The 23,525-nt window shown below is 48.6% G+C and overlaps 2 protein-coding genes and 1 long non-coding RNA gene across 6 annotated transcripts in view; 2 read left to right on the top strand and 1 right to left on the bottom strand.

Moving 5' to 3' along the window:
• POLM (DNA polymerase mu) overlaps positions 1 to 12,989 on the top strand; it is a 17,360-nt gene extending 4,371 nt beyond the window's left edge. Inside the window, exons 4-11 of one of the 2 annotated variants that reach the window (XM_020963755.2) lie at positions 667 to 837; positions 1,379 to 1,450; positions 5,233 to 5,353; positions 8,163 to 8,295; positions 8,589 to 8,691; positions 9,591 to 9,857; positions 11,066 to 11,149; positions 12,404 to 12,989. In XM_020963755.2, the coding sequence (XP_020819414.1) occupies positions 667 to 837; positions 1,379 to 1,450; positions 5,233 to 5,353; positions 8,163 to 8,295; positions 8,589 to 8,691; positions 9,591 to 9,857; positions 11,066 to 11,149; positions 12,404 to 12,487 (1,035 nt within the window). In that variant the 3' untranslated portion in view covers positions 12,488 to 12,989. Of the gene's footprint in view, positions 1 to 666; positions 838 to 1,378; positions 1,451 to 5,232; positions 5,354 to 8,162; positions 8,296 to 8,588; positions 8,692 to 9,590; positions 9,858 to 11,065; positions 11,150 to 12,400 lie in introns of both variants that reach the window. The other variant, XM_020963754.2, reaches the window with a different exon arrangement.
• On the bottom strand, positions 4,567 to 15,326 carry LOC110192543 (uncharacterized). Its single transcript, XR_002320185.2, has 5 exons — positions 15,247 to 15,326; positions 13,649 to 13,746; positions 9,014 to 9,179; positions 6,044 to 6,115; positions 4,567 to 4,693 (listed from the first exon to the last, which is right to left on the bottom strand). It is a non-coding gene; the product is annotated as an uncharacterized LOC110192543 (long non-coding RNA).
• PGAM2 (phosphoglycerate mutase 2) lies at positions 13,736 to 23,525 on the top strand. 3 transcript variants are annotated; one of them, XR_013484496.1, is made up of 4 exons: positions 13,736 to 16,056; positions 16,226 to 16,406; positions 21,042 to 21,253; positions 23,318 to 23,404. XR_013484496.1 is itself a non-coding variant. In XM_020963759.2 (4 exons), the coding sequence occupies exons 1-4, from the start codon at positions 15,202 to 15,204 to the stop codon at positions 23,482 to 23,484; spliced, it is 1,320 nt and encodes a 439-aa protein (XP_020819418.1). In that variant the 5' UTR covers positions 13,736 to 15,201; the 3' UTR covers positions 23,485 to 23,525. The 3 variants fall into 3 exon arrangements, 2 of the variants coding, with proteins under 2 accessions (XP_020819418.1, XP_020819419.1); XM_020963759.2 differs by lacking the exon at positions 21,042 to 21,253 and adding an exon at positions 21,663 to 21,779 and having other exon boundaries at positions 23,318 to 23,525; XM_020963760.2 differs by lacking the exon at positions 21,042 to 21,253 and having other exon boundaries at positions 23,318 to 23,525.

Raw genomic sequence — 23,525 nt, 5'->3', positions numbered from 1 at the left:
GGGGGGGGGTTGTACTATGTAGCTCAGAGGTCCTTTGTGGCTCTAAATGTGGGAACCTATGACTTCAACAGCCATGTAATACAACCCACACTCTAAAAAGAATTCTCGGGGGCAGCTAGGTGGCACAGTGGATAGAACACCGGCCCTAAAGTCAGGAGAACCTGAGCTCAAATGCGGCCTCAGACCAAACACTTGACACTTACTAGCTGTGTGACCCTGGGCAAGTCACTTAACCCCAATTGCCTAAAAAAAAAAAAAGATAATAAAAAGAATTCTCACTATAGATAAGTAGCCTTTGTTTGATATGTGTTGGGCCTAGATTCCGGAAGACTCATCTTCCTGAGTTCAAATCTGGCCTCAGATGCTTGCTAGCTATGTGATCCTGGGCAAGTCACTTAACCCTGTTTGCCTCAGTTTCCTCATCTGTAAAATGATCTGGAGAAGGAAATGGCAAACCACTCCAGTATCTTTGCCAAGAAAACCCCAAGTGGGGTCACGAAGAGTCAGACACGCCTGAAATGACTGAACAAAGATGACCAGAAGCCCACTAACTCCCCAAGCCATCCATTCCATGTCTGGCTAGCTCTCACCGTTGTTTGGATTGATGCAATCCACATGAGGCCTCGAGGCTGCTGACCCTCTTTGACGTGGGTGTCATCCTTCCAGGAGGCCCTGGAGACCCTGGCAGAGGCTGCAGGTTTTGAGGGCAGCCAGGGTCGTCTCATCTCCTTCCGCCGGGCTGCCTCAGTGCTCAGGGCCCTGCCTGGCCCCATCACCAACGTGAGCCAGCTGCGAGGGCTTCCCTGTTTTGGAGATCATTCTTCCAGGATTGTGCAGGTAACCTTCTCTCTTCTCCCACCTTTGAAGGGAGTGAATCTCTCCAAGCTACCATTAACCCCTCTTACCTGTTTTCATTTCCCACATCATTCCCCCCAGGGGTCTGAAACTTTGGGCTGATCAGAGGGACACCTAGGCTGCAGAAGTAAAAGGAAGATGTATCAGCCAAGATGACACCTAAGCCCAGGCACATGTTCTAGAGATGTGGGGAGAGGAGGGAAGGGACCTCTGGCTGCCAGACCCCTTTAGCTTGTGTTCTGAGCGTTCTCAGGCCCCTGAGAGGTAGTAGAGTATCATAGAGCCCTAGACTTGGTGTCAGGAAGACCGAGTTCTGTCCCTGCCTCATATACTTCCTAGCTTTTGACCCCAGGCAAATGACTTCACCTCTGCCTCAGTTTCCTTATCTGTGAAATGAGGAGCTTGGACTCATTTTCCTCTAAAGTCCTTTCTAGCCCTAGATCCATGTTCCCATGATTTTTCATCCAACTTTTTTATTACCAGGCTCAGCCTCTCACTAATTTGTCCCTTTTTGTTTCAACAGGAACTGTTGGAACATGGAATTTCTAGTGAAGTTGAAAGAGTGAAACAATCAGAGAGATACCAGACAATGAAGGTGAGTGGAGTGAGGGGAGAGAGCTCATGTCTTCATTCTCTTCACCATCATCTGAAGGTCAGTCAACCAGTAAGTATTTATTAACCACCTACTGTGTACCAGGCAGGCACTGTGCTAAGCCCTGGGGATACAAAGACAGACAAAAGACAAGTGTTCTGGTTTGTCATCGTAAATGATGCCTAGAATTCAATATAATATTGCAGTCTTGCTGGGACCATGTCAGAGTACAGTGGAACCATCCCCTCCCCTTTTCTGGCATCTCATTTCTGACCTCTATTTCTCATCTCTTAGATGAGGAAAGCATTCCTTTCTTAGCTGTTCTGTTATACATTAACTCAGATTCAGCTAGCCATTCATTAGAATGTAATCTTCTTGAGGGTAGTAACTGTTTTGTTTTGTTGGCATTTAATAAATGCTAATTGAAATTGAATTGCTATCCATTAAAACCGCCAGATATTTTTCAGACAAACTAATGTCTACCCACATCCTACCCACCACTTCCTGCAATTTGCACTTGGGAAGTTGATTTTTTTTAATTAATTTTGAATTATCAACAATCACTTCCATAGGCTTTTGAGTTTTAAATTTTTTCCCCTTCCCTCCCCACCTCCCTCCCCAATATGGCACGCAATCTAATGAAGTTGATTTTTTTTTTTTAACCAGCTAGATGGTGCAGCGGATAAAGTATTGGATTTGGGTCAGGAAGACCTGAGTTCAAATGCAGCCTCAGACACTTTCTAGCTATAAACACTGGGGAAAGCCATTTAACTTCTTTGTGCCTCAATTTCCTCATTTGTATAATGGGGAAAATAATAGCACCTACTTCTCAGGGTTGTTTTAAAGATAAAATGAGATGATATTTGTAAAATTATATATAAATGTTGGCTATTATTATTAACTCAAGCATGGGATTTTACATTTATCTTAACTAAATTTCTTCTTATTGAATTTAGCCCATCATTCTAGCCTGCCAGGATATTTCTGTCACTTGATTCTGGCATCTAAGAGGTTAACTATGCCATCTATTTTTGTTTCATCTGCAAATCTGATATGCATACCATCTGTGTTTTTATATAAATAATTGTTAAAACTCTGAAAACACAGGCAAGTATGGAACCCAGAGGTTCTCCACTGGAGTTCTGTTCCACATGGACATCAGACCACTAATGGTGATGACTCTTTGGGCCCATTCATTAAACCAATTCTTGAGACAACTCGTGCTATCAATCCCATATTTCCCACAAAAGAAGTTGATAAATGTTCTAATACAGTATTCCCCTGACATACCAGTCTAGTAACCCGGAGGGAAGAAGGAAGGGAGGAAGGGGAAGGAAGGTATGATCTACTCTTGATGAAGCCATGATGACTTTTTCTGATTACTACATCCCTTTTTAGATGTTAGTAAACCCTCCCTTTAATGATACACTCTAGAATTTTGCAAGGAATCGAAGTCAAGTTCCTAGGATTTTAAGTTGACAGACTCTAGTCTTTTTGGCCCTGTCCTGTGGCACCCCTGCTCTCCGTGATTTCTCAGAGATCATCGGCAGGGGCTAAGGAACCACGTCTGCCGGCTCTCCCCCTATCCTGGGATATCGCTCATCTTAGCCGGGGGATGGGAACACCTCAGGGACAGTAGTGTGCATTCTTACTATCTCATCACTCATCTGTTTCCCTGTTAGCCGCTTCTTTCCCACCCTCTTCAGGTCAGTGACCATTCTTTCTGGGGCATTTGTGGAACCGAGTGCAAGGGCTGGAGAAGGGATCAGACTCCCCAACATTTAGCAGCAAGTGCTTTCTAAATGGAGAATGACATGACAGTTGTTCCCTCCGCTTCACTAAAGGGTAAATGTGGAACCCGATGCACCATTTACATTATGTTCCAGTGTGATTTATCGAAGGATCCAAATGATATCTGGCTCCATCTCTGACAAATAGTGAATGCAGGGAATGGGAAAGCGGCCAAGATGCCCTCCGGCGCTCTCTTGGATGAGGGCCATGGCATGCTCCTCTGAGCCTGTAGGCTTGTCGGTCCTGTGCTAACCTTTTCCATCTCCATACAAGCACTAGTTTGTATTGGCAACAATGCAGTTTGAGGCTGGATTGCTCTCATGGAGAAAAAGCTTGACAATGCCCCACTTTTCAAGTGTCCGTGGATGTTAAGAACACTGGTTGGCCCTGAGCTCAAGGGTTGTTTTGTCCACACTCCCATGATTGGGCTTTGGGGTAACTTGGCCTTGGGATACATTCAAGACCTTTAATGACCCCAGACATAAATTCTTGTTTTCTGGAAGGTAACCTGTGATGGTCTGATCATCATAATTAACCAACCGAAGAATAATATACACTTGATGACCTTGAGATGTGGGAGTTAGAGTCTGTTCAGCTTGGATATTAATACTTTTCATGAGAATGACCTTGACCTGTTATCATCACAGAATCATAGCTGTAGAGCCAGAAGGGACCATGGATGTCAATGAGTCCAAACCCTTCATTTTACAGATGAGGAAACTGAGACCCAGAGAGGTTACATGACTGCTGAAAATCACATAATTAGGAAGTGACTAAGGTGGGATTCCAACCATCATCTTCCTGACTTTGGGTCCAGCTTGCTGTCGACTACGTTATGCTCCTTCTCCAACATGCTTTCAGTGGGACCACAGAGAATTAGTATTTGTCCTAATGCTGTTATTCAACTACAGAAAATGGTTATTTCATCCACTTATGCAGTAGTCCATGGAAAATTAAATATCAAGGAATAATAATTATGTAATAGGATGTAATGGTGATGACGATTCATCCTGGAACCACTTGTCTGAACCCCATCAAAAAAGATGAGAGGGGCAGCTAGGTGGCACAGTGGATAGAGCACCAGCCCTGAAGTCAGGAGGACCTGAGTTCAAATCAGGCCTCAGACCAAACACTTGACACTTACAAGCTGTGTAACCCTGGGCAAGTCATTTAACCCTAATTGCCTTTAAAAAAAAAAAAGAAAGAAAGAGAACAAGATGACAGTATTGATAATAACATTGACTTGAGCCATCCCTCTGCCTCACTTTTCAGAATTCATCCATCAGTAGCATCTTGAGCCATTAGGTGAACTCCTTCCTCAGGGGCTGTTTTTGCCCTTTTTTGGATCTCCAGTGCTTAGCACTGTGCCGTGTAGATACAATGAGCTCTTAATAGATGTTGGTTGACTTGTTTTTTAACCAGGAGACTCAGCCTTCTCCAGTCTCCAGCAATTCCCTGGGACAGATCAACAAAGTTACCAGTTAGGGAGGGAGCTCCCAATGCCAAAATCACTGACCGTTTCCAAATAGCAGACCTCCTTGTCTGTTCTTCAAGGTTTATTGTGTACCTTTGTTATGTATATATGTCACCCACATGCATGAACACCACACAGTGTCCCAAAAGTCTTACTGTACTTTAAAACTTTAATTAAAAATACATGGTGTCCCAAAAATCTTAGTGAACTTTTAAGCTTTAATAGCTATTAAATTTTTAGATATTACTTAAGCTTATTGGGACACCCTGTGTATGTGTGTGTACACACATGTGTGTATACATATGTACATATGTGTGTATTATATATATACACGTTCATATATAAATATGTTTATGTAACATATGTGTATACGTATATATACGTATCCACACACATAAATATATATATTTCTATGATTATAAATGTGTGTGTATGTACCTACATAAACATACACATCTAATATGGGTGCAGTGGTTATTTTCTAAGATCTATCTTGTCCTGTGTGAATTCCTCCCACCAGCTGTTCACCCAGATCTTTGGAGTTGGGGTGAAGACCGCTGACAAATGGTACCGGGAGGGGCTGCGGACCCTGGAAGATCTCCAAGGACAGACCAGAAAACTGAACCGGCAGCAGGAAGCAGGTGAGGAACATGGGATTATACATTTTAGAGTTGCCAGGAATCTTAAAGACCATCTGGTGCAACACCACCACCTGCCCCCATTTCCCTTATTTCACAGAGCTGGGAACTGGGGCCCAGACAGGTTAAGCAATGTGCCCCAGGACGCACAGCTAGATAATGACAGGTGGGATTCAAGCCCTCTGACTCCAAAGCCATTGCCTAGAGGCAAGTGGGTAATGCAATGAGCCAGGAGTCAGGAAGGCTGAGTTCAAATCCAGTCACAGTCACTTACTAGCTGTGTAACCCTAGGCAAGTCATTTAACCTGTTTGCCTCAGTCTCCTTTTCTGTAAAATGGGGATGATAACAGCCCCTACCTCCCAGGGTTGTTGTATTAAATGAGATAATGGTTATAAAGTGCTTAGCACATAGTAAGAACTTAATATATGTTTATCTCCTTCCTCTCTCCTCTGCTTCAGTGTTTCTTGAGGAGATGGGGAACTGTGGTTCCTCTCAGACAGATAGGTCCTGGTGGCTTTCTCTCAGAATCTCCACCTGCAAGGGTTCTGAGGGACAAATGTCTCCTGATTTTAGCTCAGAAGGTCACTTGCATTGCAGAAGGTCATTCTATCACTCATTAGAAGCCTGCTAGGCACCAGGCACTGGAGATGTTCAAGTGAAAACTAAGCCGCCCCTGCCTTGAAGGTACTTACATTCTGCTGGATCCAAGAAGTGAGGAAGGGTATGACTCCAAGACTGCAAACCGGGGTGTTTGTTGCTGGTACCTTTGACAGAAAGGAGGCTAAGCAAAAGGTTTGCAGCTGGCGGGGGAGGACAGCGAGCTCTGTTGTGGCTGTGGTGAAGGTGAGATATCTATGGGAAATCCACTAGGAAGTGTCTAGGAAGTTGGTGCTGGGGCTGGAGCTTGAGGAAGGGGAATCCTCAGCGTAGGGGCCTTTGAACCCCTAGGATCTGAGATGAGTCCACTGAGAAGGAACAGAGAGGGAAGAGGAGGGGGCCCAGGACCTTAGCTTCTTTCAAGAGGAAGGCTCAGATCTAGTCAGTTCCTAATTATCCATGCTCCCAGAGGGCCTTGAGGAAGACATGGAACCCACACACCAGTATCCTTTGTCGTTTCTCATTGGTTCAATAGATTACAGTACTTTTTAAACTCGTCTCTAGCAATGGTAAAGGGAGATAGGAGAGTGTAAGCCCCAGGCCCTGCAAACATGGCAGCCCTGATCCCCTTGTGGGGAGACCAAAAGAAACCTAGGAACCGACCAGAAAACCCAGCAGCAGAGAAGAACGAGCTGCTCACTACTTCGGTTCAGCATGGGCTGGATGCACAAAGAGAGAGAGAAAGGAGAGCTTGGAAGTCCCTTCTCTCAACCCTTAGTTTCTTCATCTGTAAAACGGGGATGATACCACCATCTACCTCACATAGTCACTGGGAGGATTAAATGAGATGTTTGCTTTGCAAACCTTAAAATACTATATGATTTGCTGGCTATTGTTATAATCATCATTATTGTTCAGTCATTTCAGTTGTGTCCAATTCTTCAGGACCCCATTTGGGGTTTTCTTGGCAAAGATATTTGGAGTGATTTGCCGTTTCCTTCTCCAGCTCATTGTATAGATGGGGAAACTAAGGCAAACAGAGTTCAGTGATTTGCCCAGGGTCACACAGCTACTAAGTGTCTCAGGGCAGATTTGAACTCAGGAAAATGAGTCTTCCTTACTCCAAGCCTGGTGCTCTGTGTACTATGGCGCCACCTAGCTGCATCAGACTCAATGGCTTAATGAGAGTTTTGTGAACTTTCCCTTCCTTGGGCATAGATTGTGCCTGGACATCACAGAATCATGGATTTAGAATTGGAAGGGACCTGAGAGGCCATGGAATCTAGACTTCCCATTTTACAGATGAGGAAACTGTGTTCCAGAGAGGTTCAGGGACTTGCCCCTGGTCACACAGATAGTAAGAGTCCAAGAGACAAGATTTGAACCCAGGTCTTTCCAACTCCAAGTCCCATGGACTATCTATCCACTGCATCCAGGAAGCTTTTGCTCCCTGTACAGAAGGGTGAGGGCAGTGACCTCAGTGGCCCTGGCTCCGGAAGAGGCACCTCCATCCTGCTGGGTGGTGGCCCAACTGTGGCCATGAGAGGGAGCCTTCTGTCTGGACCCTGAGCCCATTCTGCCACTCACCCTGTGACCTCACTCCTCCATCCTCCCCTTCAGCTCTGTCTTTTCCTATTCTCCCTCCCATGAGGAAGAGGACTCTTTTACTTTGTTGTGGCTTGAGTGCCCACTGCCCTCTCTCTTGAAGCTCCTGGGGATGGTGAGTGGACAGTGAGTGGTGTGTGTTTATTTCAAAGGCCTTTCCTTGTGACTGAGCCGAGAGCAGGGGGAAGGGAGGCCACCTGGGTGGCCCCTCCACACCCTCCCCCACCCAGTTCCGTGGGGACTGGTGGGCTGATTTCATGGCTAGTCAACAGGAAATGAGAAAATCAAATGGTGCTGGAAGGCATCATTAATGGTTATTATAACATAAACATCACACACCCTTCCATTGGCCCATGACCCTTTGGCCTGTCTTATAAATAGGAAAATGGAGGCACACAGCATTAATAATTTGCCCAGAGCCACAAAGGGAGTCTGAGCTTGAAGCTACTCATACTGGCTAAGCCCCAAAACCCTTGTTGATAGTTCATTGGGTAGCCCCTGAGATGGGACGTAGCATGTGCTAGAAGTGGCCCTCTGCCAGGGTTACCAGAAAGGGCTGAGGATTCATTTCCAGTGGGTCCTTGCTGAGCCAGGCTTGGGTATCTGCAGGGATCCGCCATTTTGAGGACCTTAGCAGTTCTGTCTGGCGCCATGAGGCAGATGCTATCCAACGGGTCGTGGAGGAGGCTGTATGGCAAGTGCTTCCTGGTGCCAGTGTGACCCTGACTGGTGGCTTTCGCAGGTAAGAGGAAGTGGCTCTGGGACCCATTCCAAGCACCCTGCCCTGCCTCCCTTTCATGGGCTCAGGGCTCAAGAAAGCGAACCCTGGGGTAACCACCTCAGTGCCAGCTGCCCTCACTATTTTATTGGCCAAAATTAGGGGTGGTGCTGCCTTCTCCTAAGTGATGAGGAAGCTAGAACTTGGGGGGGGGTCCAGTGCTGGGGGGTGATTTTGGAATTGGGAGGATAAGGGGATATGGAGGAGGAAGGGGATATTCTGACACAAGGGGAGAATCCTTCCACCCCACTCTTTAGGGGAAAGCTCCAAGGTCATGATGTCGACTTCCTTATCACCCACCCTGTAGAAGGGCAGGAAGCAGGACTGATACCCAAGGTGATGGGCCTCCTGGAGAGCCAGGTGAGAGGGGCTGGGTGCCCTGATGATCCAGGTTATCCTTCCCCCTTCTCGTTCTCTTCTCTTCCTGTCCCACCACCAATCCAAGGAGGAGGCCCCTCCCCCAAACCAGAGGCTTCTTCAGGTAAGAGGAAGGGTCCCTGGAGGCCCCATCCAAAGACTCTCTCCTGGCTCCCTTTGACCAGCTCAGGATTTCCTAGACTTCTACAGAAAGGGAGCCTGGGGTAACCACTACACATAACTGTGTGTGCTTGTGGTATTGGGGGGCAGAGGCTCGGACTAGCCAATCATCTGGACTTGCCAGTGTCTCTCACTCCCCACCCACCTGCCAGAGTCTCTCCTGGGCTGTAGAGCAGTGGGGTGGTGAGGTGGTTATAGTTAAGCACAAAGAGCATGAATCTCAGGTCAAAAGAGCTGATTCAGATTCCAACTCTGCTGCATACTGGCTGTATGACTTCGGCAAATCACTTGACCTCTTGGAATTTCCACATCTGTAGAATGAGACCATTATCCGTCATTCAACAGGGACCTGATTAAGTATTTGCAATGTACCAGGCACTGGATCAGACCCTAACTTTGTTAGGCAGTAAGTGGAATTATTACCAGTCCCCATCCTGACTTGAGGCCCGCAGACAAACATGGTGGCCATCGGGGTGCCAGCGAATCCTGCACACACCCCAGGAGGCTCCCTTCTTCCCCAGACCCGAGGGACCATTGCCTCTGCCATGTACATGGCTGGGTTGTGCAGCAAACATAGCCCTGGATTTGGAGCGAAACCTCTCTCCTGGTGGTACCTTGAGTTTCTTCTCTCTGGGCTCTGATACCTCTGATGGGAGGGGGCTGGCCTAGATCACTTCTGAGGTTCCTTCCATTTCTAAGTCTCTGATGCCCACTCCTCCCAGGGTCTTGTTTTGTACCAACACACCCAAAGCAACCATTACCAAGACTTCAAGGACCTTGAGCACAAGGTGTCCCAGAGCACTGCCATAGATGCCTATGAGAGATGCTTCTCCATTCTCTGGCTCCCAAAGTCACCTACGTCCTTCCACCCAGAGGCTGGAGAGGGTCCCAAAGAGCCCTCCAGGGATGGGAAAGCAGTGAGAGTGGACCTTGTGGTAGCCCCTATCAGCCAGTTTGCCTTCGCCCTACTTGGCTGGACTGGCTCCCAGGTAAGAATGAGGTGGCTTCCTGGGGTTGGCAGTATTGGCAAGCAGACACTAGCCACTTCACACCCTGGGCCTCAGTTTCCCCATCTGTAAAATGAGGGCTCTGGACTAGCTGACATTTGCAGTTCCTTCTGTCTCTAAATCTAGGATTCTGGGGCTAAAGGCTATGGCTTCCTACTCCAAGATTGACCAGGCATTGGAGCCATGTCTAATAAGCCTCATTCTTCTTGACCTCTCTGCAGGTCACAGTTGATCTCTCTCTCCTCAACACTCTCTTCTCTCCAGGTTTTCAGGACACCTCGCTCTCTCTCCTGGTTCTCCTCCTCCCTCTCTGACCACTCCTCCATCTCCTTTGCTGGATCCTTATCCAGATCATCCCTTCTAACCATAGGTGTCCCTCAGGGCTCTGTCCTGGGCCCTTCTTCTCTTCTCCCTCTATATTACTTTCCTTGGTGATCTCATCAGCTCCTGTGGACTCAGTTACAATCTCTGTGCTGATTATTCTCAGATTGACTTATCCAGCCCTAACCTCTCTCCTGCCTGACCTCCAGTGGTCACATCTCCAGTTGCCTTTCAGACATATCAAACCGGATGTCCAGTAGACACCTTAACCTCAACATGTCCAAAACAGAGTTCATTAACTTTCCCCCAAGCCCTATCCCCAGCGGACTTCCTATTACTGTAGAGGCCAACACCATCCTTTGTCTCTCAGCCTAGGAGTGATCCTAGACTCCTCCTTCTCTCTCATCTCCCATGTCCAAGCTGTTGCAAGGCCTTGGCAGCATCTCTCAAATGCGGCCCATTCTCTCCTCTGACACAGGCACCACTCTAGTGCAGAACATCATCTCACACCTGGACCACTGCAATCAACTGCTGGGAAGGCACTCTTGTCTCTTGGCCTGGCTGTCCCCATACCTAGGACAGTCTCCCTCCTCTGTGCTACCTACTGAGCTGTCCAGCTTCCTTTAAGTCCCAACTAAAATCCCCTCCTTTACTGGAGGTCTCCCGCCCCTCTTTACGCTGGTGCCTGCCTGCTGATTTCCTCCTCCTCCTCACCCGGGCGTAGCTATTGGCAGGTAGTCGTCTCCCTCACACTGGCAGCTCCTTGAGGGCAGGAATGTCTTTTGCCTTTCTTTGTATCCCTAGTGCTCAGTCCAGTGCCTGGTTAGCACCGTAGGTGCTTAATAAATGCTTCTCACCTTGTTCCACAGCATTTTGAGAGGGAGCTTCGAAGGTTCAGCCGGGCAGAGAAGCAGATGCTGCTGAACAGCCATGGGCTATACCACCCAGAAAAGGTAGGAGCTGAGGCAGAGTGGTGGGAAGGCAGAAAGAAACCATTCTCCGCTCGTCCTCTGGCTCCCCATGGCTGATCAGGGAATGACAGACAGAACCTCCTCCCTCCCCGCCAGGGTCTTTCGGCTTAGCTCCGGGGGGACTAATCCTCCCCTGCACCTTGGAGTCCATGCCTTCTCCAACCCAGAGAAATCCCTGCGTGGAGACCAGAACTGGTGTCTGAGCCAGGCCCTCGTCATCCAGGACAGCAGGGGCAGATCTCAGCTGGGATGGGGGAGGTGGTGGTTAGGAAGGACATGGGATAAACTGGGGAGCACGCAGACAAAGGCAACCAGAATGGGGAAGGAAGGAATTGTGAGATTTAGCCTGCAGAGCTTTGGGGGGAAGGGGGAAACCAGGTACAAGATAACTGTCATATATCTATCTCCTTCCAGGCTATCTATCCATCCATCTCCCTCCATTTTATCTATGTATCTATCCTTCCATCTCCCTCTGTCCATTTCTGTCCCTCCCTCTCTTTTTTTTGGGGGGGGCAAGGCAACTGGGGTTAAGTGACTTTCCCAGAGTCACATAGCTTAGTAAGTGTTACGTGTCTGAGGCTGAATTTGAACTCGGGTCCTCCTGACTTCAGGGCCAGTGCTCTATCCACTGCGCCACCTAGCTGTCCTCCTCCCTCTATCTTACCTATGTATCTATCCTATCTATTTGTCCATCTCTCTCTATCTTGTCTATGTATCTATCTATCTCCTTCCCTCTATCCTATCTGTCCATCTATCCATCTCTCTCTACCCTATTTATCCATCTCTCTGTCTCCCTCTATCCTATGTATCTATCCATCTATCCGTCCAGCTTCCTCTTTCTACACTATCATCTATCTATCCATATCTGTCTTCTAGTAGTTGAAAACTGTCCTATCCAGGAAGAATTAGAAATGTTCTGTTTGGCCCACGAGGACAGACCCAGCAGCTGTGGGTAGAAGTTATGAAGAGGCCAGTGGAGGCCTGATGTCCTAAGCATGAGAGTTGTCCAGCAGGGCAGTGGGCTGCCTGCTGGACCCCTCCTTCTCCCATCCAGCCTAGGCTGGGTATCTCATAGTGATGCTTTCTTTTCGGAGGATGGCTTGGATAATGACTATTGGGCTCCCTCCCACCTCTAAATTTGGTGATTCCAAGGCCTCCTTCTTCATCACCTGGGGACTTAGTTGGTACTTGGACTCTGATAGTTCCATTTCTGTCTGCGCTTGCCTGTTTCAGAAGGAGTCCTTACCAGCAGCTTCAGAGGAAGACATCTTCACACACCTGGGCCTGGAGTACATTGCACCAGAACAGAGGAATGCCTGACTTCCCTGGTCTCTTGTCCTACACGTGCCTCCATTTGTGGGTAGCAAGAGAAGCCTAAGGACTGCAGAGATTGGGTGGGGCAGAAGGGCCTACCCTGCCCCACATTGGTCTGGTGACTATTCCACTCTGCTCCCCTCCCCAGTGGCCCATGGCAGAAGCCTGGGCTTCCTGGTGTCTAACCTTCCCATCCTGATTCTTGGGAAGGTGAAGGTATTTTAAGATTAGTCTGGAGCATCTGAAAATCCTGGGTCTTTTAAAATCACTCTTCCTGGGTGTCAGAGAATGAGTTCCCAGCCCCACATTCTTGCCCAGCTGAGGCTTTGGGGAGAATGGAATGCCAGAGTCAGTAGAAGCCTGGAATGCCTGGACCAAAGTGCCCTTTAGAAATATGCAGGGCCCGTGGTTCTTGGCCTTTTTTCATCCCCACAGGTAGGGCATTAGTGGTTTCTATGTAAAGGCAAAAACAAAATTATCATTAAAGGGATGTCTTTTTTTGCAAGGAGCCACCAGATTTCTTTGCTTTCTGCCAGTGTGGGCATCTGTACTTCTCTGGTGGAGTGCAGGTAAAGGGGCTAACTGGGCCTTCCGGTGTGCCCAGGGCATTGTCCCAGGGGGGAGGGAGGGACACAAGACGGTGAGTCCTCGCCTTCTAAGAACTTCTTGTGCAACCACGGGAAAAGATATTTGGATGAATGAATGAAAAACATTCATTGAATACTCCAGACATGCTGGGCTCTGTGCTAAGCGCACAATAGCCCTGGGAGGCTGGTGCTGTGATTATCCCCATTTTACAGTTGAGGAAAGTGAGGCAAACAGAAGTCAGGTGACTTGTCCAGGATCACACAGCTAAAAAGTAGCTTTAGTGGGGTTGCCGGAGAGTGTCCCCACCCTCTGTGCCATGCTGCTCCCCACTTTTCCACCTTGGCCTGCTAGCCAGCTAGTACTTCCCCAGACCCAGCCTCTCATCTCCCATCTTCACACCCCATGCCTGGGACACATTTCCAGTTCATCCTTGCCCCTTAGAGTCTCTGATGCTTCCTTCAGCTCACGCGCCACCTCCTACAGGAGGATTTCCCAGACTTCCACCCTCCCACCACCACACGCACAATCCATGTTGGTGGTCCACCTGCCTTCTTCAGATTACCTTGTAAATTTATTTACCTGCATATGCACAGATTCCCTTTGGCTCAAAGGCAGGGATGTGTCTCCAGTCTTCATATCTCATAACACCAGGCCTTGAACGTAGTAGGTGCTTCTGTCTGGGGAATTGCAAGGCATAGTAGGAAGGTCAAGATTCGTACCTTTAAAGAGCTTACAAACCCATTGGGAAGAATGGGAAGGGGTTCAATGACTTTCATGTATACGAAAGTATTGGAAAGCTGTGGAGGATGCCTGGGTTCAGATCCCAGCTTTGCCTTGGTATTCTTTTCCCTCTAGGTTTTCAGGACAAGTGTGGTTGGAGGAGGAAGGGCAGATTGGGAAGGGCTTTGACCACCAAACAAAGGATTTTATGTTTGATTTCGAAGGCCATAGGGAGGAACTGGAGTTTATTGAGTGGGAGGGTGACAAGGTCAGACCTGCACTTCAGGGCAGTCCCTTTGGTGGCTGAGTGGAGGCTGGATCGGAGTGGGGAGAGACGGGGCAGGCAGACTTGCCAGCAGGCTGTTAAACAATAGTCCAGGAACGAGGGGATGCAGGTCTTACGGCAGGAGGATGTCGGGGTCAGAGGAGAGAAGATGTTGCAAAGGTGAAATTGACAGCCTTTGGCACCATATTGGATATAGGGGTGAGGGAAGGTGAGAGATAGTGAGGAGTCCAAGATGACTCCTAGGTTTCAAGCATAAGGGACTTGGGAGGATGGTATTGCCATCTATACTAACAAGGTAGGAGGGAAGCCACGGGGAAGTTTTAGGTGGAAAGATAATGACTTCTGTCTTGCGTATATTGAGTTTAAGATGTCTACTAGATATCCAGGTCAAAATGTCTGGAAGGCAATTGGAGATGAGAGATGGGAGGTCAGCAGGGAGACTGGGGCAGGATACATCGATTTAGTATCATCAGCATCGAGTTGGTCATTAAATCCATGGGAGCTGATGAATCGCCAAGTGATTCAGGGAGCACGTGGGTAGGACTGGTTGGTAGGAGTCATGGTATAGAACTGGTTCAGGGCCAGCGTGAGGGGGGAGAGAGATACTGCTGGGCCAATGCCACTGGCCAGAGGGGGAGAAGGGATGTGGAGGGAGACACTGGGGATGGAAGGGTCAAAATGCAGCTTTCAGGTACTAACTCTTCAAACTGTTACATGGGAAACTTTTAGGCAAGTGAGGTCCCTGAGACCTAAGACCCATTTCTACAAACTGAGAGGGGGCTTCTCACTCTTACCATCCCTCAACCCCGCCCCCCCCACCCCCCCAACTGGGACAAGGCATTTGTGTATCACCATGGTAACAGCACTGTCACCTTTACCATCTCTGCCTGTGGCCTCCAGAACCCCCTCCCCAACCCAGCTTCCTGGGTGCCCTGGGGGGGGGGGAACTTCTGTTTTTCCAGACCCCCCAAAAGGCCCATACCACTTGCCATCAAGGCATATGTCAACCCAGAGTGAGGGGGCTCAGCATTAGAAAACCTGAGACACCTAGAACCCCCAAGTTACTCCTTGATCAAGCCTCCTGGCACTTCCCCAATGCTTTAGGGCTCTGAGGGTAGGAGCCAAGATGGCCCCGTGGGATCCACTCATTCCCTCAGATGGCCCCTCTCACCTTTACGCCCAAACTCAGATCATCTTGCCACATTGCCCCAGGCCTAGAGGCCCCCAGACCCTGGCCCAGGCTAAGGGAGTTCCTGGGCAAGAGGCCCAGCCCGGGACTTATTTTGGACAGATCCGTCACTGGAGTCGACTCTCAAGAGTTATTTTGAGGCTGGCTCCCTTCTGCCAGCCTTGGGCTCCTCCTTCCCGCAAGGCCACTGACCACCTGCCACTGTCCCTCTCCCTCCCACAGGCCCAGAATGCCAGCTGGCAATTAGTCAAGGGGGGAGGGGTGGAGTCAGAGCATCATAAAGCCAGGAACACTTGGCCGACAGACTGTGCTCCGCTGCATTTCAGAGCTGTCTCCACTGCTTACGTCCCCTCTGCTCTGCCTGCCACCGCCATCGCCATGCCCACCCACCGGCTGGTGATCGTCCGCCATGGCGAGAGCACATGGAACCAGGAGAACCGTTTCTGTGGCTGGTTCGACGCAGAGCTGAGCGAGAAGGGGAAGGAAGAGGCCAAACGTGGGGCCCAGGCCATCAAGGAAGCCGGCCTGGAGTTTGACATCTGCTACACCTCGGTGCTGAAGCGTGCCATCCGCACCCTCTGGTTCATCCTGGATGGTATAGACCAGATGTGGGTGCCTGTGGTGCGGACCTGGCGCCTGAATGAGCGCCACTACGGGGGTCTCACAGGCCTCAACAAAGCAGAGACTGCTGCTAAGCATGGGGAAGCACAGGTGAAGATCTGGAGACGCTCCTTTGACATCCCACCCCCACCCATGGATGAGACACACCCCTACTATTCAGTCATCAGCAAGGTGAGAGGGGGATGCATGGAACTTGGGGCTGTTCCCTTCCTCAGGCCAAGGGGAAAGAGGGAGGGTTGGAGCATGAGGACAATTAGCCTGGAGAATGGTTGGGGAAAGAAAGCACTGGGCCCCCTGGTTAGGAACACATTCTTGGCATCGTCTCTATTGCCCTCAACAGGAGCGGCGCTATGCTGGTCTGAAGCCTGGGGAGTTGCCCACCTGTGAGAGCCTGAAGGATACCATTGCCAGGGCTCTGCCCTTCTGGAATGAGCAGATTGCTCCCCAGATCAAGTCAGGGAAGAGGGTGCTCATTGCTGCCCATGGCAACAGCTTACGAGGCATAGTCAAGCACCTGGAAGGTAAGATCTCTGTGACTCCATCCTAGCAATGGGAGCTGGCCTATAGCTACCCTGCAATGTCTTCCTATCCCAAGCCCTGCAGAGCTCCTGATCTGGGCTCGAGCTCCTCCCCAGGTGCCCCACCTCCAAAATAGGAGATAGCCATGGAACTGGGGCCATGCAGAGAGCCTGGTCCCCACTCTGGATGCTCGGTTCATAATCAGGCTACACAAATTTCTCTTGAGCACTCTTGGGGATAACTTAGCCAGGATGGGATGTGTACCAGTGGAAGAATGCCCTTAAGAGCCTGCACCAGCTTTGGGAGTGATGCATAGAAGCCAGGACTCCAGAAAAGTGAATTACAGCACTTGGGCCCCGCCCTCCAGGACCAGCCAGCTTGGCCTGGAGACCACTGAATTCACACTGGCCTTAGGAAACTCAGCAGCACCTGTCACTGCCAAATACTCCGTGGGAGGGAAGACCCTTTTTCTTATGTCAGCTGAGCCTGGCCCTCAGGGCTCAGGGAGCAGGTAGGGGGGTGAGGGTGGGGGTGGAGGAATGGGTGACTAGACAAGTAGGAAATGAGGGACTGGGGCTGCCACACATGTGACTCAAGCGTCTCTATGCCTCTATTTCCCTAACTGTGAAATGAAGGGGTTGGGCTCCAAGGTACCTTTAGCTCTAGACCTCAGATCCTAGCCTCCTGAGGGAGCATGCTGTACAGACCTCTGGCTTGGGATTTGGAGTTCTATCCCCTAGCTCTACCAATAGATGTTCTGTACTTAAGCCTGGCTGCCTCTATAGATCTGAGCTTCCTCTTGTATAAAATGTCAAGTTTAGACTAGGTGGCACAGTAGACAGAATGCCAGGCCTGCAGTCAGGAAAACCTGGGCACAAATCCAGCCTCACACACTCACTAGCTGAGTGACTCTGGGAAAGCCACTTAACTGATGCCTGCCTCAGTTTCTTCATCAGTAAAACGGGGATAACAATACCTATCTCTCAGAGTTGTTGTGAAGATCAAAAGAGATTGTATTTGTAAAGTGCTTTGCAAAACTTGAAGCGCTGTACAAAACACTAACATTCTTTGCTCCTGCATTCTGACACCAGTGAAGCTGTCTGCTTCCGTATTTCTCTCCTCAACACCCCAGTGACAATTTTGCCAGAGACAACAATCAGCACTTCCCCCCCCCGCCCTCTCTTTGGTGACCATCACCCATGTTGAATTGGTCTTACCCCCACCCTGAGGGGAGTAGGGAGGGAAGGAATGAACACGTCCATATATGTGTAAGAAAGAGGACAGGGCAATAACACTGATATAGCAATGACCAGGACAGGTTGGTGAGAATAAGGAATAAAAAAAAAAAGTTGCCTCTACCAGGGGTGGGGCACCTGCAGTCTCAAGGCTACATGTGGCCCTCTAGGTCCTCAAGTGCGGCCTTTTGACTGGATCCAAGTTTTACCGAACAAATCCTTTGATTAAGGGACTTGTTCTGTGAAGTTTGGATTCAGTCAAAGGGCCGCACTTGAGGACCCAGAGAGCCACATGTGGTGTCGAGGTCAAAGGTTCCCCACCCCTGCTCTAGGCTCTGTCTTAAGGGCTTCAAAAATACCAGGAGCTCTAGCTCTATAGAGCCAGGACCCAAACCCTATCTCATGAGTCTGAGTGCAGGTGGGTGGAAGAGTGGAGTTTGGTGGGTGGTCACTGAAGTTAGCACCAGCTGCTAGTGTCACAAATGAGCAGCCAGGGACAGACATCTGGTGTCTGCAAGTACCTAGCTTGCCCCTGAGCCCCTAAATGTTGCATGGGGAACTGGCTTTCTGAAGTCTTGCCCCTTGGGGGCATACTAGCTTGGGTCTGTCTTGAGAAAAGCGGGCAGCCAGGGCCAGGTGCAGGATGAGAGGTTTCTTAAGCCCCAGCCCTCATCTTGACTGCTTTAGCAGATTGGGGTCTGACAGAGCCTGGAAATGAGGAGGTAGGCCTTTCATCTCTTCTTCCTAGGTTTCTCATAACTTCTTGCCTCATGGAACCCATTTTCAGTCCCCAAGGAGATGTTTGGGAGAAAAAAAAAGATTTAGAATGGGGTGTGAGGAAGGGGGAAGACGTTAAGTGTGATCTAGCTGGCAGACACACTTGCTCTATGTATGCAGTTCAGCACAAAAGACAAGCTGCCCCCCCCCACCCCCAGCCCTCCACTGCCTTCTCCTTTAGCCCCCTATGTCCCTCATGTGGGGATGCTCACAATGCCCTGCTCGGTCTCTTCAGCTCTAAAGATCAAAGAATAGGCCAGGCTATTCACCGAGGTGCCTCAAGGTCCAGCTGTCACCAAACATGCACTTTTGGGGGCATTTATTTCCATAGCCCCGCCCAATGCCAAATAGCAAGAGGCAAGGAGACCTGGGTGGACTCTGAGAGATCCCCATGCACAACCTCCAAGAGAAAATTTTTACTTATATGCTCCATACCAGCCCCCTCCCTGAATCAGGACCTAGGGAGCCCAGCCCAGGAAGTGACCACAAAAGGAGGCCACTTCTTCCCTAACTAGGTGGCCAACCAAGGAGTCTCCCTCTGCGATTGGTTTATGGCTTTCACAAACTCGGGTTTCTTGCAGCTCTAATATTTCGTGATTCTTAGCAATAATGTGGCCCAATTTTCTTATTTTGTAGATGAAAAAACCACCCCAGGTAGACAGAGGTGGCTGCTGCTGGCGCTGGGGTTTATGACAGGTGCAGGAGAGGAGGTAGATTACACAAAAAACTACCTGTGGCTCCCTCGGAGGATTCTCCAAAAAGCAGCTCCCCAGCCCCTAGCCCACTGTACCCAGGCTGATCTAAGAATGAGGGGGTTGGCTTAGATGACCTTATTCAAGGTCTATTCCAGCACTAAATCTATGATCCTATGACCTTTGTCTTTTTTTTTAATGCTAACGGATCCATCCTAAGTATTTAGTAGACTTTCACTGATTTCTGTCACTGTAGCCTCAGTACTAATGGGTGGGTTTTATCTATTTGAAAAGGGAATTGGTTCATCTGTGATCCAGTCTCTAAATGTCTCATAATATGGACACTCTGCAGAGGCAGTGTGGTTGAGTGGGATGGGGGCTAGATTTGAAATCAAAGCCCCTGGTTCAAATTCCAGTTCAGTCACTTACTATCTGTGTGACCTCAAACAAATGTTCTAACTTTTGGGACCTCTAAGGTCCCTTCCAGCCCTGTCTAGGATCCTATAAACTTCTGAAAAAGAAATGAAGGAAAACCTTTAAAGGACATGGTGATTTCAAGGTGGAATCATATTTTTTGCTCCCTTAGGCAAATTAAAAGCTTATTCAAACGTGAGATAACTGAGCCTCCAGAGTTGTGAAAAGTTCTATTCACGGGGTGGGGTTTTTCAAGTTCAAAGCCAAAGAATTCTCATGGTGTCTTTGGGGAAAATGCAGATGTTGGCACAAACGTGTCATCCTTCCCACTTTTTTCTAAGAGTAGGCTCTTTTTAATGGAATTCTCATAGTTTGCTGCCCTGTAGGCCTTCTTGAAATACATGAGAAGCAGCTGGTGAGCTGTCAGAAAAACTGATAGGGCAAAACCAAGGTACCTCGGGTTACCCTGTGGCCAGCCAGCCAGCTTGCAGTGCCTATCCTTGGCTGGCCGCATCACTCACACTCTCTTCCCTTTAAATTGACAAGTTTGCAGTTAACATGTATTCAGTTCATTCACTCTGCGCAAAAAATCTGGGGGGTTACATTTTAAATTTTTTTTTTGCTCTGGTCCCTTTCTTCCTTTTAGGGGTGTCTGCTATGGTAACTCTTGAATCTCCTAGGTATGCCCCCATTGACTTAGATAACATACTGGCAGGCACTCCAGTTCTGCAAGGCTTCACTTGGTATTCAGGAAAAATAGGAAGCATGTGGCAAGGTCTGATTTGTACTCGTAATAATAGCAATAAGCCATCTCCTGAAAATGCAGATCTCAATCCACAGTTGCACCTCAGAAAGGTGTTTCCAAATGCCATCTGTTTTGCTGTTATGAAAGTACTCATTTCAAACGTTCCCTTGGAAAGTGCCCAGTGTCTGTCTGATCACTTTTTGGAAGGGGGAGGTACCAATGTTCTGTCTCTACATTAGCCTCACTCATTTTCAGTCTGAGATTGAAATCCAATTTCCTAACAAAATTGGTCTGATATCCTGAAGTCATCCCTACATCAGTGTGGGCTGAGAAGGATGCTAGACATGAATGTGATTATGAAGAGAACAGAATGGTATTAAGGAAAGCCTTACTTTCCAGGTGTCATTTTTCCTAAATTTTTCAACTAACTCCAGATATAAGCACCCAGGAAATAATACCTATGAAACCCTCTAGTGCCACAAAGGCTTCTTGCCTCTAACCTCCAAACCAATAAGCCCATATAGATGAAGTGAACTAAGAACTGAAAAGGTAATTCTGATAAGCTAAAAACACCGAGGGGAAAAAGCTGTTAAAAAAAAAAACCTGCAGAGACCACCACAGGAAAAGAAGACTGGAACAGGTACTCTGTGGTGACTGATGAAGAAAGGGAGAAACAATATTACTGCCATTATAAATTCAGGTTTTTTAAGATTGTTTTGTTTTTACTCCAAGTTATTTGTACCCTGAAAGATTTTCTCGTTTTCCTTTCTCCAGCAAGGTTTCTCTTTCCACACGTCAGGATGAGTCTTTCCTATTGCTTCCATGACCATCAGAATGGAGTAAATAAGGCGCCATGTTGAGGTCTTCCTTTTCCTAATTGTGCTCAAATGCAAGTGTCTGAGAGCCCAAAGTTGGGTCCCAGCAAAGCAGTGTCTAGTAACTCAGAACTTAACCAGTTGACTTACATACAGTAAGCTTTTCAGAAGGTAAGAAAGGCATATATTATAGCTGGCCTAAGTCTGCTGAAAATGCACTGCTATTTATTTTGTGGATATTGTTTGGACACAACAGATCTTTCCCAACAAATATCCAAACTGCACTACACTACCATGGTGTGCCCCAAAGACAGTGATTGTCATGCCACCTTTCCCATTTGGAGTTGGCCAACTATTACGAGAACCGTGCAGAATTAGGGGCTGCTCAGATGAGTTTTTGGTTTTGCTCAGGAAGTCTAGTGGGCAATTACCCACAATCAGTAAGATGGACAGCCACCCTTCCAATGAAGAAAACAGCGTCCCAGGTTAATGAAATGTTTTTAACTCTTCATGGTCAGATAGTGTGAATTCCTGCCTTTTTGTGATTCTTCTTTTTTGCTCTGGGAACATGATGAGGCAGATAGTAAAGAAGCTCGTACGAAAGAATTCCTGAAGCTTTCGATGATGAGGTGCACGGGTTCTCAACAAATGAGCACAACATTTCAGGTCCAGGGCTGTAAACAGGTCCCAGCCACTGGTAAGGAACTTGGGGGCATTTCTGATAGACAAATAAAGTTGTTTTACACACACATACGCACACAGACTCACAGAGGGGCGTGGCTCTTCTTTCACACAGTACGTTAGGGACGAGGATGGAGCAAGAACTCTGGTCCCTCTGTGCTCTTTTTACACCTCGTTGCTTCACAAGCAGTAGCAAAGCTTCGAGTTATAACCTTCAGGGAGTAACAGCTGGCAACGGGGCCAGGTGCTCCAATCTATAGGCATTCACATAGGGAACCCACCTCCGCAAACATCAGGTTCTTGTCACCAACAACCAACAATAAACACGATAATCGGTAATGAGGCTAGTAACAATTCCAGGTTGTTTGGACACTCATTCATATCCCATCTAGGCTTCACCCGAAGATCTAAGGCCTTCCCCATTCCAGCCCCATCTGTCCTCCACTTTTCCTGAGCTTTCCTCTCACTCCCTCGTCCTTTGTGTGAAATGCTTTGGAGCAAGCACACCTATTCCCTGGAGTGCAAAGGACAGAGGGCACCTCTGTTCCACTATAGTCTTCCACAACCCCACCATGCAGAGGAAACAGATCTGGACTTAATGTCATAGGGACCAAGGTTTGAATCTTGGGCAAATCCTGGGCTTCAACGCCCTCATTTGCAAAATGATGAGCAGAACTCGATGCCACCAAAGGTCCCTTCCTAGTCCACGATCGATGATCTTTTGTTTCCAGTGTCCATAACCCAAATAGGGGATGGGTGGGGGTAAGGAGCACCCTCCTAAGTAGGTTCTATGTGAACAGACACATTTTATGCTTGATGCCTGATAGCTACAGGTGTCTCGCATCAAGAGCTCCACCCCAGAACTGTCTCTGGAGCTGAACACACTGGGGGGAGCCCACTGCTGGGTGAGGATGCTAAAGGTCAAGTTGCTATTCCAGGCAGACATGATAGCATGAGACCAGTCAGGGTCAGGTTTCCACAAGCAACTCCCTGCCCTTCCCATGCTGGGGGGGGTGGGAAGCCACTCTCCTCCCTCTTAGCCCAAGAATTAACCACCACTCAGCCCAAACCTGTATCATACCCAATATCTCCTGAACTGGGCCAGCTAAACAAATCTGGGTTCAAAGCCACTGAGACATCAGACAAGTCACCTAAAGTCTATGGTCCTGTTTCCTCATCTGCCCCCTCCAGCTCTAAAGGTGAGAGGAAGCTCCTGGGCCTTAAGAACAGAGAAGTGATGGCAGGACATTTTGTGATGAGCCATCCCACCCCCTCCCCCAACACATGGAGCACTTAGCATTAGTTTCTTCAGCATGACCTTTCTTCGTTGACTTTTTAGGATTTTGCTGTTGAGTGGGGATTTGCTTTAGGGCCAGCTGGCCCAAGCTACAAAGGTCACTGGAATACCAAGGAGGTTATCATCACCGTCCACTCCACGGGGCCCAATCATTGCTCCTGACTTGACCCCACAGTACTACTTCCTGGGTACTTCCCAGGAGGCAGGAAGTCAGGACAAAACAGTGGGTTCACTGCTAATTCCTCTGCTATTCACAGGCATGTCAGACGAGGCCATTATGGAACTCAACTTGCCCACCGGGATCCCCATCGTGTATGAACTGGATGACCAGCTGAAGCCCACCAAGCCCATGCAGTTCCTTGGGGATGAGGAAACAGTCCGGAAGGCCATGGAGGCCGTGGCTGCCCAGGGCAAGGCCAAGTAATAGCCTAGAAGCAAACTGCACAATAAAGTCACCTCCACTCA

The sequence above is a fragment of the Phascolarctos cinereus genome, unplaced genomic scaffold, assembly GCF_003287225.1.
Source record: "Phascolarctos cinereus isolate Bilbo 61053 unplaced genomic scaffold, phaCin_HiC Scaffold_2;HRSCAF=192, whole genome shotgun sequence".
Classification (NCBI taxonomy): Eukaryota; Metazoa; Chordata; class Mammalia; order Diprotodontia; family Phascolarctidae; genus Phascolarctos; species Phascolarctos cinereus.
This window is presented reverse-complemented; position numbering and strand designations above follow the sequence as displayed.

What these genes read in the sequence shown, in the direction of transcription:
- PGAM2 (XM_020963759.2), top strand. Translation starts at nt 15,202, where the DNA reads ATGGCCCCGTGGGATCCACTCATTCCCTCAGATGGCCCCTCTCACCTT. An exon ending in ACTATTCAGTCATCAGCAAG is followed by an intron (nt 16,057 to 16,225) that starts GTGAGAGGGGGA and finishes TGCCCTCAACAG; the next exon opens with GAGCGGCGCTATGCTGGTCT. An exon ending in CATAGTCAAGCACCTGGAAG is followed by an intron (nt 16,407 to 21,662) that starts GTAAGATCTCTG and finishes ATGATGAGGCAG; the next exon opens with ATAGTAAAGAAGCTCGTACG.